The 14,835-nt window shown below is 45.6% G+C and overlaps 1 protein-coding gene across 2 annotated transcripts in view; it reads right to left on the bottom strand.

Moving 5' to 3' along the window:
- ITIH2 (inter-alpha-trypsin inhibitor heavy chain 2) overlaps positions 1–14,835 on the bottom strand; it is a 55,906-nt gene that overhangs the window by 12,510 nt on the left and 28,561 nt on the right. Inside the window, exons 12-17 of one of the 2 annotated variants that reach the window (XM_063134676.1) lie at positions 13,341–13,522; positions 11,095–11,280; positions 9,762–9,901; positions 8,092–8,264; positions 7,523–7,639; positions 85–207 (exon numbers count right to left, since the gene is read on the bottom strand). In XM_063134676.1, coding sequence (XP_062990746.1) covers positions 85–207; positions 7,523–7,639; positions 8,092–8,264; positions 9,762–9,901; positions 11,095–11,280; positions 13,341–13,522 — 921 coding nt within the window. The remainder of the gene's footprint in view (positions 1–84; positions 208–7,522; positions 7,640–8,091; positions 8,265–9,761; positions 9,902–11,094; positions 11,281–13,340; positions 13,523–14,835) is intronic. The other variant, XM_063134677.1, reaches the window with a different exon arrangement.

Here is a 14,835-nt window from a genome sequence, read left to right as displayed (position 1 = left end):
TCTTCTTACAAATACCTCCGGAGTTGTTACGCTGAGGAAACACAGATGAAAGTGAAAAAGGGGACTCAGTCCAACGTCTGTTACCTGCATGTATGGCAGAAATAGTTGGACCCATGACCACAGCTAATGGACCCCCTGGTTTCGTGGTGGGCTTCACCCAAGGTGGGATGAGATTGTCAGTCGGTGCTTGGCCAATAACTAAGGATCCTGTTTAGATAAATGAAGAAGATAGATGTAATGTGTAATTAATGCATTGTCCAGAGTGTTTGGGTTGTTGTTGTTGTTGTTGTTGTTGTTATTATTATTATTATTATTATTATTATTATTATTATTATTAATGTTCTTTGTAACTTCCACTTTTTGAAGTGCAGGTGCTTATCATGACAGTCTTCATAGCCAAGTCCCGAAGGAGAGGCCGTAGTTGCAGACAGCTGTGTTGTTGATGCATATCAACAAACCTAGACTGTTGCCTATACTATGACACTTTTCCTCCTGATTTCCTCAACCTCCTGCAGCATCGCTGCTGTGAAAAGGCAGCAATAGAGTCACATGGGTGAGTGCGGGCCACCCAGTTCCATCACAGCGCTGGTTAAAAAAACAGCTCCATTCGTGCCCGTTTCAGGCCGGAGTGATCTTGAGAAGGAAAAATGTCAGCCGCTCTGCTAAACTTCCCCCTTTCTTCCCCACACCCCCAAAATAGGAAGGAAGGGAGAAGGAGAGGGGGCATGGATCCAAAGGGATCTCTTCAAACTGGGAGAGTGGGCGTCCAAAGGGCAGATGGGGTTCAATGTAACCAAGTGTAAGATGATGAATGTTGGAGCAAAAAACCCCAACTTCAAGTATAACCTAATGGGATCAGAGCTGGCGGTGACCGAACAAGAGAGAGATCTTGGGATTGTGGTGGAAGAGCTCGATGAAAATGTCCACCCAGTGTGCGGCCGCTGTCAAGAAGGCAAACTCCGTGTTAGGGATTATAAGAAAAGGGATTGAGAATAAAACGGCCAATATCAGACTGCCCTTATACAAATCTATGATGCGACCACACTTAGAATACCGGGTACAGTTCTGGTCACCGCACCTAAAAAAGGATATTATCGAGCTAGAAAAAGTGCAGAAAAGGGCAACTAAAATGATTAAGGGGCTGGAGCATCTCCCCTACGAGGGAAGGCTACATCAACTGGGATTGTTTAGCTTGGAGAAGAGGAGGCTAAGGTGAAACATGATAGAGGCGTACAAAATGATGCATGGTGTGGAGAATGTGGACAGGGAGACATTTTCTCTCTCTCTCAAAATACTAGAACCCGGGCTCATCCCATGAAGCTGATTGGTGGGAGATCAAGGATAAATAAAAGGAAGGACTTCTTCACACAGTGCATAGTTAAATTATGGAACTCACTACCACAAGATGTAGTGATGGCCACCAATCCGGATGGCTTCAAAAGGGGGTTGGTTGGATAAATTCCTGGAAGCAAAGGTTATCAATGGCTATTAGCCCTGATAGTTTTGTGCTACATCCAGTACTTGAGGCAGTAAGCCTGTGTGCCCCAGTTGCGGGGGAACATGGGTGGGAGGGTGCTGTTGCACCATGTCCTGCTTGTTCATCCCTGGCCGAGGGCTGGTTGGCCACTGTGTCAACAGAGTGCTGGACTAGATGGACCCTTGGTCTGATCCAGCAGGGCTCTTCTTATGTTCTCATGGAGGAGGAAACAGCAGAGTCACTACCTGCCATAGAAGTGTCGATTTGCACTGGAGCTATGCCCACTTTCTCAACCCAGACTGAAGTCACCACCAACAAACGAGAAAACAATGTGGTGACCTCGGAGCAACTGAAAAAGTTGCAATGAAACAACACTGCGAAAAAGCGCAGTTTTAGGGGGAGGGGAAGCCCAACATAGCTTACTAGTTTGCAGTTGCGTCATATAAACAATGCAGCGCCACTGCGCAGCCATGACAGGCCATACAGACAAGCCCCAGTTTTAGCTGTTCTCGTGTTTGCCAAGAGTAGGTATTCGATAAAACAAATGGGTCTTAGTTTTCCCACTCAAAACCAACCTTCCCTCCCACACAAAGGCTTTGCATTGCAACAGGGAACAATAGATTGTTGTTTGGAAAATTTAATTCCCCCAGCTACTGTTGAGGGTTGCAGCTAAGGTCAGAGGAAACAGGGAAATATGAGGAGGGTGACAGATGACAGCAGAATCAATCAATCAATAATAATAATAATAATAATGAGGAGGAGGAGGAGGAGGAGGAGGAGGAGTCCTGGTGCTGCGTTTCTGTGAGCCCTGGCCCTGCTACACCACCGAATCTAACCCCTATGGAGAACACCAGGTTGTAGGAGTCTGATTTATCTCATGACCACACATGCGTTGGCTACAGCCATTAAAAAAAGAAAGCAAAGAGTTAACACTCTAAACTCTCTATGATGACTCTGCATTGCCCCTGAAGGATGAGCATAGATAGGTCTGGCTAGAGCATCCATCACTCCACAACAGGGGTGATAGGAGAGGAGAAATAAAGAGAGGTCCTGAGCTAGGGTGACCATATGAAAAGGAGGACAGGGCTCCTGTATCTTTAACAGTTGCATAGAAAAGGGAATTTCAGCAGGTGTCATTGGTATGCATGCAGCCCCTGGTGAAATTCCCTCTTCATTACAACAGTTAAAGCTGCAGGAGCCCTGCCCTCTTTTGTATCTGGTCACTCTATTATAGCTCCTGCAGCTCTAAAGGTTGTGATGGAGAGGGAATTTCACCAGGTGCTGCGTGCATACAAATAACACCTGCCTAAATTCCCCTTTCAATACAACTGTTAAAGATACAGGAGCCCGGTCCTGTGCCTCTGAGAGAAGGGGTGGAGCCTCAGGGAGAAACGGGGCAGCATGTGGAGATAAGGAGCAACGTGAATGGCTCTTATCAGTAGAGCCCAGGTCGCACCTACAGAACCTAACCAGAATATCTGGAGGTTCAAGGAAAAGAAAACCTAGAAGTGATGGAAGGAGCCGCCCCAAAAAGAAGTGAGACAATGCCTCAAGGATGCTCCATGCATGGAGTAGCAACTTCCTCCTTACCACCAGTCCCAGCAAATCTGGAAATCAGGTATCAAAGATGTTCCAGATTACAAATGCATGGGCCTGTGTGGCAGTCAATTATCCTCGTTTGGTTGCATTTCTCCTGGGTCAAATTTGGTGCGTAAAAAAAAAAAGTTGGGGTTCACACATTTCCCTGTGTTAGAGCCCCCTCCGTCCTGCTACCGACCGTCGCAGGGAAAGGAACCGGCAGCCAGGCAGCCTTCCATTGTGCCTTGGTCTGTATGAGGCTATTAGAGGGAGAGGAAGCAGCTGCTGAACTTTGCAACTAAGAATCTAGTGCTTGAATTTGCTGCTGCTGCTTTTTTCCTTCTCCCTCCCAATCCCCATTCCTTTTGTGTCATGTTGTTGTTGTTGTTGTTTAGTTTGTAAGCCTGTGGGCAGGGACTGTCTGAAGAAATATTTTTGTAAGCCGCCTTGAGAGCCTTTTTGGCTAAAAGGCGGGATAAAAGTGCTATAATAAAATAAATAAAAAAATAATGTTACATCGGATTACCTACAGCATCCAATACAACTGGTTTATCAAGCAGCCAGTTACCAGCGTCCTGCTTCTCCACTCTGCCAGCGCAGGAGTCATTCCAAACCCCTCCCACAGAAACACACAGAATATGGGGGAAAGCCCCCCAATGGGCCAAGAGAAGTCCCAGTTGCACGCATCTGGACACCAGAGCAAGAGAGAAGCTGCACCCATGAGAAGGGGGAGGGATGAGCAGATCACAGTCTGGGTAGGACTGGTCGAAGGCAGGGGTGGGACTCCAACTTCCATTTGCCCCAGCCAGCATGGCCAAAGGTCAGGGATGATGGAGGCTGTACTCCAACGACATCAGAGAGGCCACAGATCCCCCACCCCTCCCCTAAGAGCAAGTTGTTCTGGGTGGTAGGGCAGAAATACATCCTAAATGTCATGTCTAACCCTACTGCCCCTGTTTCGGGAGAAGGGGTTTCAGGTAATCAATCAGAATCAGATTCAGAACTAGAAGATGCAGTACCAGACACCAGCCAGACCGTACCAGTGGGGGAGAAAGCTTTCAAGGGAGATTCCTCAGCTGGAAATCAGCCCACTCCAGAGCTTATCTCCTCAAGGCCAAATCCTACACCCTCAGAGGGAAATGAGGGAGCTTCCGGGGGTGAGCATTCTGAAACACTAACTGATGCTAGAGTCCGCCGGAAGCTCAAATGCACAGCGCATAAAGAGGCCGTGAGAAAGTCGGCGCACCAGGTGCCTTAAAGTTACAGGCATTTGAGAAGTAACTCCTCTCTCTCTTCTTGAACAGACAGTTGTCTTGCTTAGTTTGCATAGTAATTGCTTAGAGCGTCTTTTCAAAGAGGTAGACTCTATTCAGGTTAAGAGACGTTTGTTGCTTAATAAAGACTTTGTGGATTACTTTGCAAACCTCATCATTTGCCTCCCATTGAAAATAGGAGGGCTTGGGAGGGACATGACATTAAGTCCTGGGGTCCCAGGAGCTGTGTATCCTTGCTGAGTTGTATTCAGGCACAGTGAATTAATTCTACGCCACCCCCTAAAGGAAATCCAGTCTTCCACCTCCCCAACCTCCACCCAATCCAATGTGATTATTTTTAGTTATTTTCTTCTTCTTTCTGTTGGTTCATGTTAGTACTTACTCCCAGGTTAACTGCAGGGGAAAGGAGAATGTAAGGGGTGGCGTGGGAGATTTCGCTGGCATAGTAGTGGTCCAGGTGAAAAGACACCTGAGCTGAAAGAGCGCAACAACGCACAGACGTGAAAGTGTCCAGTGTTCGGCTCGTTAAGGAAACGGAGGGGGGAAACGCAGATGAAAACCGGATAAAAAAAAATAGCTGTGATGGAGCTCTTAATGTTGAGATGCTCTTAGACAATGCACCCATGTGTCACTCAGCGCATGCATGCTCTTAGAAGAGGTCTCGCACCTTCTCTCACACACAGGAGGAAATGCCTCTTCCAAGAGGTTGCGCACCAATCACGTTTTATATTAGGGATGTGCTCCGCTCCGATTAGGAGCGTAGAAGCAGTAGCGGATTGGCCTGCTCCGCCTTACCCAGAGGCGGAGTAGGAGCGGACCGCGGACCCCCTAGAAGCAAGGCGAAGAGAAGCGCCCATTTTTCGGAGCTCCGAGTTCAGGCGGAGCGCTCCGGTCGCCATCTTGAAAACATTTCGCCATAGGATTGCATTGCGGCAAATAATCGCGCATAACTACGTTGTTTTTGAAGCTATCATTCTGAAAATTCTTGTGCACAGAGAGTCGTGGATGGGGGTCATTTTGAGACCACTCTCAACTTTCTGCGTTGTCTGGGTCGCGGGCTATATTTTTGTGAAAATTGGGTCAACCGCGCGGTTCAAACTGCGTTTTCGGCTTTTCGCCCATAGGATTGCATTGAGGGAAAGAATTGGGGATAACTGGGGGGGGGGTTTAAGCTATCGTTCTGGAAATTCTTGTGCACAGAGAGTCGTGGATGGGGGTCATTTTGAGACCACTCTCAACTTTCTGCGTTGTCTGGGTCGCGGGCTATATTTTTGTGAAAATCGGGTCAACCGCGCGGCTCAAACTGCGTTTTCGGCTTTTCGCCCATAGGATTGCATTGAGGGAAAGAATCGGGGATAACTGGGGGGGGGGTTAAGCTATCGTTCTGAAAATTCTTGTGCACAGAGAGTCGTGGATGGGGGTCATTTTGAGACCACTCTCAACTTTCTGCATCGTACGGGTCGCGGGCTAGACGTTTTTAAAAAATCGGCGGGAAAAATACCTTTTTCAAAGGGCTGAGGGGCAGAGTCAGCTCCCGGTCATGATGATCCCAAAGTTGGAGGAGGGCATAGGCAAAACAGGTAACTTGGGATTCTGGGAAACTTCTCTTTCTTCATCTGAACGGGCTTTTCCCCGTGTTTTTTAACACAGTAGCCCCACCAAATGCACAAACACAACCTGAAATCATATACTAAGCCAAGAATAAGAGACAGAAACACAGCACTGCTCCCCACCCTAACCTTGGGGAACAACTGAATCGATGTGGTGCAAGGGGATGAGCTCCCCTAGGGCATCTCATCGTGGACGTGCCCCCACTCTCTCCTGCACTGGAAGGCCATTAGAGCCTTCCAAAGAGAGTAAAACGGTGGAGCAATGCCTATCATGAGTTGAAGTGAATGGTCACTTTTCAGTGGTGGAGCAATGCCTGTTCTGAGTCGAAGTGAGCGTTTTACTTCTTCTCGGAGCTGTGGCTGTCAGTGTCTTGAACTGGCAGCTACTTCCCCCTCCCCCGGGCACGTCCCCCTATTGCTGGTAAAAGACAGATATAGCCTTTTAAAAAAAGTTCTTCTTGTTGTTTATTGAGCAACACTGCTGCTTTTAATTCCACCCCTCCTTTGTTTATTGATTGATTTATTCCATTTTATATGCATTACTGGCTTATCCTTGGCTCACTTCCTTATGCCCCCAGAAATGCCAGCTGCATGCCTGCCTGCCTTCCCTCCCTCCTCCCCTGCCCACCTCGCAGGGATGTTGTGTGTGGGGTGCCCGATTTTCAAAAATTCGCCAAAAATCAGGGGATGATGGGATTGCTTTGAAACTTGGCATGCGTGTGTATATCCCCATGAGGTGTCATGGTGCCAAACATGAGGTTTCTAACTTGAACAGAAAAAAAGTTGTATAATTTTTTAGCTTTCAATGCAAGCCTATGGGGGGGGGGAAACGGAGCTCCGGATCCGGATCCGGAGCTCCGGGCGGAGCGGAGCGGAAGTGGGCGGAGCGGGGGCGGGGCGGAGCGGCCCGATCCGGAAAATGGCGGATCTGCAAGTGAAGCGGAGCGGGGGGTCTATGCACACCCCTATTTTATATATTGTGGTTGGTCATACTATACAGAAATGTAATTCCGAAATAACGTGCTTGTATTAAGTACAATTTAGGCATTTAAAAACACTGGCTGCCCAATTAATTGGGTGCAATCCTTGCAGCCTGATCCTACGTATGCCTGTTTGAATATAAGCTCTACTAAGTTCAAGGTCGTTTCTTCCCGACATGTAGGGGTTATATCCAATGTTAGTCCAACTTAGAGCAGGTCCATTGAAATGAATGGGACTTGCATTACACTAACGCTGTATATAACCCATGCGATACAACCCTAGGTCTACCTATACAACATTAACTGGCAGGAATACGGTCCATTAAATTCAATAGCACTTACTTTTGTTTGGCTATTGGGTATAGAACTGGTATAGAACTGAAAATAAATAAATTCTGAGTACATATACATAGGATTACACTGTTAGTCAATGAGAATATTTTTAAGGAATTAATCTAATTGATTATTAGACTAAGCTTTGCAAATGCACCTCCTCCTTCTCCTAATAACAGCAAGAACAACTTCCCCTGTTCTTGGATTTTTGAATTCTCTTCCCTATCGGAAGAAAGAGTGAGTGTAAAATAGAGGCTCAGCTTCTCTTACCCTCGTGTACAGCTGCTGCAGTTGGTCCCATGACAAGAGAGAATGGATCCTTTGATGGGGTTTTGGCCCAAGATGGGATGGAACCGTCAGGCTTTGGCTGGCCGATGGTTAGCGCACCTGTTTGGGGAGGAAAGGAATGCAATTGGAATGGAGACGAAGGACACCATGTCTCACTCCTGGCGGATGCGTGGGACCCACAGACAGAGAGCGTCATCACACAGGGCGAAATCGCGTTTGCTTACCCTTGCTTCTCTGCCTGCGCATTTGTTCCTCATTACTTCCTCTTTCGAAAGAGGAAGTAAACAACGTGCACGTGGCCCTTTCAGTGGGCCGTTTTGATCCTGCCGCTTCTCCTGCACATAGCAGGAGATAGCGGCAAATTTCATCTTTAAAAATAAGCCAGACTTACTGGGGTTGTTGGGGTTTTTTTTGTCGTGCAACGAAGTCTAGAAGGGGCGGGAGGCAGACGGCATCATGAGAGGGACCTGCGAAAATCTGTGAGTGCCCAGTAACGAGCATGCAAAAATCCCACTCATCTGATGGAGCTAAGAGACAGCGAAGGGACCCACCTGGGCAGCAGGTCCTCTTGCGGTCTTGGGGGGAGTCAGCCAACATGAGCTCGTCTCCACTTGGGCTCTCAATCAGCATAGCCGTGTAGGGGGTCACAATGTGATGGTCCAGGGACATCTGTAAGATGGTCTTTGTGATGTTCCTTTTTAGGGCAGCTGTAGTGGCCAAGTTTCTAGGTGGTGTCGAAAAAACCAAACAGCAATCAGCTATTAAAGTCTGAACAACAGAATTGCATTTCGATTGTATTATATTTATATGATGTGATATGGGGGACCTCCTAGCAGGGAGGATTTGGGAAAGGAAAAATAGTGGAATGGGTGGGATAGAGGACACTGTAAGGCAAGCATAGGCAAACTGGAGCTCCCTGGATGTTTTGGACTACAACTCCCATTATCCCTGACCAAGGTCTATGCTAGATGGGGCTTATGGAAGTTGGAATTCAAAACACCTGGAGGGCACTAGGTTGCCTTCACCTGTTGTAAGACATTAAGACCCATCAAATATTGTCTGGGTTCTAGTTTCCAATATTCCAGAACAGATTTAACTGTGAAGGATGCTGAGGGCCAAACATCTACATTCCCCCCATTTCTTACTCTAGAGTAGGCACAGGAGCCTGGATACTGCTAGATACAGATAGAAGCATGAAAGCTATTTCAGATGGAGGCTGTGTGGGTAAGTATAAAGGGAAACTGCTGAGTCTGGGCCAGGGACGATAAGGAGCCCTCTTCTACGTCAATACAAAATGGTGGACAGGGCTGGCCCAAGACATTTTGCTGCCTGGGGTGAAGGACAAGATGGCGCCCCCTTCCCATCCCACGTACAGAACTCAGTTGGAATGGCAGTTGAACCTTAATTCAACACTAGCAATAGGAAAGTGTCCTCAGGGAGTACACTAATTTTGTGGCATATGCAATTCCGTCCTCTAACAGAGAGGAACAGTTCAGGAGGCACAGCTGGGTGGCTGTCACTGTTTCCCCCAGCATCTGCTGCCTGAGGTGATTGCCTCACCCTGCCAAATGGTAGGGCCAGCCCTGATGCTAGGTATCAAAGGGCCCTGAGGGTGAGGCACACCCACACTTCCTAACTGAGGCTGCTCCCTGCCTGTTTTTTGTTGCTGGGTTGAGGTTTTCATTAGGTGGTGGCAACTTCTTATGGGTGTCCCCTGCCCCATCCCACATCTATCCTGTGTGTGTGTGTGTGTGGTCAAAAGAAAACAGGTGAAACCCCTCAACATGTCCTTCACCACTGTATATCCCCACCCCGCAGAGCCCAAAGTGCAGCCTTCCCCAATCTCATGCCCTACTGAAGTCTTGCACTTCAACTCCCATAATTCCCAGCCAGCATGGCTGAGAATTATGGGTGCTGCAGCCCAATACATTGGGAGGACACCAGGTTAGGTAAGCTGCTATAGTTGGGATCCAACCAGCATCAGATCCAAGCTAGCACTACTTTATTGCTAAAAATAATAAATATTCTCTTTCTCTCTTCTGGGAAGGCTCTAAGATGGGGGGTTGGGGTAGCCCTTGAGGTGGTCTGGCCTACAACTCCTATCAGTCCTAGCCAGCATATCCATAGTGAGGGATGATGGGAATTGTAGGCCAAAACACCCAGAGAGCCACAAGTTGCCCACCTCGACTCTAAGAAATCCAATGGATACTTTCCTTCTCACCTCTCAGCCATAAGTTGGTTGATGGTAATGTAGGCCCACAGCTTTTCAGTGAATTTGGGGTCTGCGTGCTTATCATTGTTCAGGAATTCATCCAGTCCCTCGACATCTTCTAAGGTCTCCAAGACTAATTGTGCATTGGACTAAACAGTGAAAAGAAGCCAGAGAGATACAAATGCAAATATGAGCCAATTCAAAGTAGGTGCTTTATGACATTTGCTTAGGACAGTCTTCCCTAACCTGTTGCCTGCCAGATTTACTGGACTACAATTCCCATCATGCATGGTGAAAAGACTGGGAGCTGTAGTCCAACACAGCTGGAGGGAAGTCAGTATGGAAAGGTTGTCTTAAGATCTGCTGAAATGGTTGTCTCGGTCATGTGCCTAGCCCGAACAACAAGGACAGGTAGAGATGTACAGAGGTAGCTTCTCCACATCTGTAGGGCCCCTTTCTCTTGGAGAGTCACCAAAGCCTGAGGCTCTTTTGTAAATTATTTTAAAGCTTCCTGTGGTGGCATTTGGTACTCAGGGTTAATTCATTATCTTCAAATTAGTAGTGTGGGTTTGATTTACCAAAGTTTTTCGTTGGACAATTTACTGTCTGTGTTTTATACACTAGTGACTGACCCTCAGCCTTAAGGAGTAGATTAGCTAAAAGTCCAAATAAATCTCCACAGAAGACAGTTTATTATTGATCACAATGAAACACATCCACAGGAATAATTTAAGTCATCTGTTACCTAGCCCTTCATCTGGTTTCAGCTGGATATTTATTTATAGGATCCAATCAGAGACTGAAGGAAGTTGCCAGTGAAGAAAAGAGACCCCAGTTAATCATGGTCTCTTGATTCAAACTGGCCTTAAATGCTGACTTCTGAGATTTACCACATGAGCTTCAGGTATATGTTCTAGTGCATCCTTCTCCAACCTGGTTCCCTCCAGCTGTTTTGGCTACCATTCCCATCATCTCTGACTCTGGCCATGCTGGCTGAGACTGATGGGAGTTGTCGTCCCAAATATCAGAAGGAACCCTGGTTGGGGAAGGCTGTTCTAGTTTTCACCATGTGGTGATCTGTTAAGAAGACATGTTCACCACAATACAGCATATACTTGACTTAGGATGTGAAAAATGGCCCTAAGATCTTGGAATTCCCTATAGAATTTAAACCAGGTAGAGGGGGTGATGGCAGTGGCCAGTGGCTTATGGGAGAATCTCTGGAAGATTGACTTGCCTGGGAGGTCCACAGTTTCTCCATAATGGGTCTGAGAAAGCTTCAGTCATTGCATAAATATACCATGCTTGGGAAAGAGAGATGTGGGCAAACTTGTGTACTCACGGCAGTAGCTGTGATCACACTCTGCAAATGCTGCACATTTTCGGTGTCAACTTTTCCTGCTACCACAATCTCAGACCCTCCAAAATAATTCTGGAAGCTGTTGTGGGTGACGTCAGACACCAATCCCTGGGGGTAGTTGAACTCCAATTTCTTGAGCAGTGGAGTGGAGACCTGGTTGTAGAATTTCTGCAAATTCCAAAAAGGCACCGAAATGAGGACAGATTCGTTTTAAAAGCAACTTGTGCCATGCATGAGACACTCATGTCTGTGTTGGATATATTGGGAGGTTTTCTCTCTCTCTGTCTTAAGAATAGCAGCACATTCATAACAAAAGTAGGAAACTGATGGCAGTATGAGATCATGGATTGACCCACTTTTTGAAGGTTGTTCTAGGTAGCAACAAGCCATGATTTCAAAACAGTCATACATATCAGGGTATTCATAAGATTGGCCAAAAATTCCAAAGGTTCAACTCATAGTAATGTCACCATGTCTATACTCCACCAAAAATTGTACGTACCTTCATGAATGGTGAGAGTGTCCCAAGATGAGACTATTTTGGTCTGAAGTTCTTATAATGAGTTTCATGAGAGGGCATTCTCTATCAGATGCACCTGAAATGCTGTTACTGGGATGTATTCTAGACAATATGGGATGTGAACTTACACATTGGTTCTGCTTATATTAGTAGCAGCAAAAATGAGTCTAGCAGAAGGAAGGAAAGAAACTACAGTTCTAATTATTACATTGGTTTAGGTTGTAGTGGAACAAATTTCAGTAAGAACGAATGATTTGGAGTGGGGGAGAAATTTGTTCAGTTTGCTTTTAATGAAAATGTACCGAATTTTGCACTTCTGAACCAATATGCGAACCAAAATCCAATTATTCTTCAAAGTTCACACTTCCCTGAATTTTGTAATGGAGATCTCCAATCATAACATGCATAAAAAGTGTATACAGTAGAAAAAATAAAGTATAGTAGGGAAAATAACGTTAAAATGCATTATGTTAGAAAAAATGCTTGCAAAAATGTATTTTAGACAAATTACATACAAAACACACAGAAATTTTCATGCAATTTTTTTTAAAAAAATCCCCAACATTTGGGATAAATTTTGGGATAAATTATTGGAACATTTGGGATAACATTTGGGATAAATTATTGGAAAAATGAGAAACTGTGGGCATGTCTACACCAGCCCTATATTTATTTATTTATTTATTTATTACATTTTTATACCGCCCAATAGCCGGAGCTCTCTGGGCGGTTCACATCCTGGGATCGTCCCAGGATCGTTCCTGTGCATCCAAATGCCATACAGAGGATCCCGGGAGCAGGCAGGGATGAGCCCTCCATTTTCCTGGGATAACCCTTAGTTGTAGAAAGGGCCATAATATTGACATTCATCCCGACCAATGATAATCCAAGATTACAACTGTTACCCAGAGGACCTTTTCTTCTGCTGCCCACAGATTGTGGAATGGCCTGCCGGAGGAGATTCGTCAACTTTACAGTCTTTTAGAGCTTAAAAAAGCAATAAATACTGATTTATTCTGGCAGGCCTATCCAGTGAAATTTTAGTATGCTTTAAGGAGCCTCGTGTGGCGCAGAGTGGTAAGCGGCAGTTACTGCAGCCGAAACTCTCCCCACGGCCTGAGTTCAATCCCAGCGGAAGCTGGTTCTCAGGCAGCCGGCTCAGGTCGACTCAGCCTTCCATCCTTCCGAGGTCAGTAAAATGAGTACCCAGCTAGCTGGGGGAAAGGTAACTGTGACTGGGGAAGGCAACGGCAAACCACCCCATTACAAAGTCTGCCAAGAAAATGTCAGCGAAAGCAGGTGTCCCTCTAGGAGTCAGCAATGACTCAAGTGCTTGCACAAGAGGTTCCTTTCCTTCCTTTCCAAGGATGTTTTAAGGATGTTTTAAAGATGTTTTAATCATGTGTGGTATGTTTTTAATCACTTTTTAACATGTATTTTATAACAAGTTTTTATATTGTTTGTTTTATACGTTGAATGGTTTTAGTTTTTGTGAACCGCCCAGGGAGCTTCGGCTATTGGGCGGTATAAATGCAATAAATAAAATAAATAAAAAAATATTTCAAAATATAAATGTCTTCCTTTTTTGTGGAAAGTGCTTTGGATGTACCTGCCAAAAACGTAATTGCCAAATTGGGAAAAAAAATAGATTTAGCAATGACATCATTTTTGTCTTTCTTGTATTTGATACAAGGGAATGGGAATTCACCTTCATCTGAGAAGATGTATCCTGATTTCCAAAAATCCGCTGTGCCATGCCGTTGTTTTCATGAGCCAGTCTCTTCAAGAAGTCATAGTCCACGTCGAATCCAATACCAAGGCAGAACAAAGAGGTGTCATCGCGAATACTTTTCTTCACATTTTTCTGAATTGTAGGCAGCTTAAGTTCTCCTGGTGGGAATAGAAAGGGAGGAGAGAGTTAAATTCTTCCTGGGCTGCCCCATTAAAGTAATTCAAGAAGAAAGAAAAGATTATTATTATTATTATTATTATTATTATTATTTATTTATATAGCACCATCAGTGTACATGGTGCTGTACAGAGTAAAACAGTAAATAGCAAGACCCTGCCGCATAGGCTTACAATCTAATAAAATCATAGTAAAACAATAAGGAGGGGAAGAGAATGCAAACAGGTACAGGGTAGGGTAAGCAGGCACAGGGTAGGGTAAAACTAACAGTAGAAAGTAACAGTAGAAGTCTGCACAACATCAAGTTTTAAAAGCTTTAGGAAAAAGAAAAGTTTTTAGTTGAGCTTTAAAAGCTGTGGTTGAACTTGTAGTTCTCAAATGTTCTGGAAGAGCGTTCCAGGCGTAAGGGGCAGCAGACGAAAATGGACGAAGCCGAGCAAGGGAAGTAGAGGCCCTTGGGCAGGCGAGAAACATGGCATCAGAGGAGCGAAGAGCACGAGCGGGGCAATAGTGTGAGATGAGAGAGGAGAGATAGGAAGGAGCTAGACCGTGAAAAGCTTTGAAGGTTAACAGGAGAAGTTTATATTGGATTCTGAAGTGAATTGGAAGCCAATGAAGAGATTTCAGAAGCGGAGTAACATGGTCGGAGCGGCGAGCCAAGAAGATGATCTTTGAGGCAGAGTGGTGAACAGAAACAAAAGCAATTCAAGGCAGGACCTATACTACTCTTTATAACGGTTTATAACAGTTTTGACAACTGTTTGAGCCCAGGACACATTACATATACAGGTTTCAAACCGCTTTCAAAGTGTTATATCCTGCTTGGTGTAGATCTGGCCCAAGTTGCTGCTTGGTATTATCTCCTCTTTGCTATTATCTCCTCTTTGGCTTTAGTGATGCAAAATGCAAGCCTGAATGCACGGGAGGTTGTGGGCTCTCCCACACTAGAGTCATTCAAGAGGCAGCTGGTCAACCATCTGTCAGGGATGCTTTAGGGTGGATTCCTGCATTGAGCAGGGGGTTGGACTCGATGGCCTTGTAGGCCCCTTCCAACTCTGCTATTCTATGATTCTATGATACAATAGTCAACCGTTGCTTGAATAGTCAATGGGCTCCACAATTCAAGAAGGACACAGACAAGCTGGAGCGTGTTCAGAGGAGGGCAACCAGGATGATCAGGGGTCTGGAAACAAAGCCCTATGAAGAGAGACTGAAAGAACTGGGCATGTTTAGCCTGGGGAAGAGAAGATTGAGGGGAGACATGAGAGCACTCTTCAAATATTTAAAAGGTTGT

Source organism: Elgaria multicarinata, chromosome 9, assembly GCF_023053635.1.
Source record: "Elgaria multicarinata webbii isolate HBS135686 ecotype San Diego chromosome 9, rElgMul1.1.pri, whole genome shotgun sequence".
NCBI classification, from domain to species: domain Eukaryota; kingdom Metazoa; phylum Chordata; class Lepidosauria; order Squamata; family Anguidae; genus Elgaria; species Elgaria multicarinata.
This window is presented reverse-complemented; position numbering and strand designations above follow the sequence as displayed.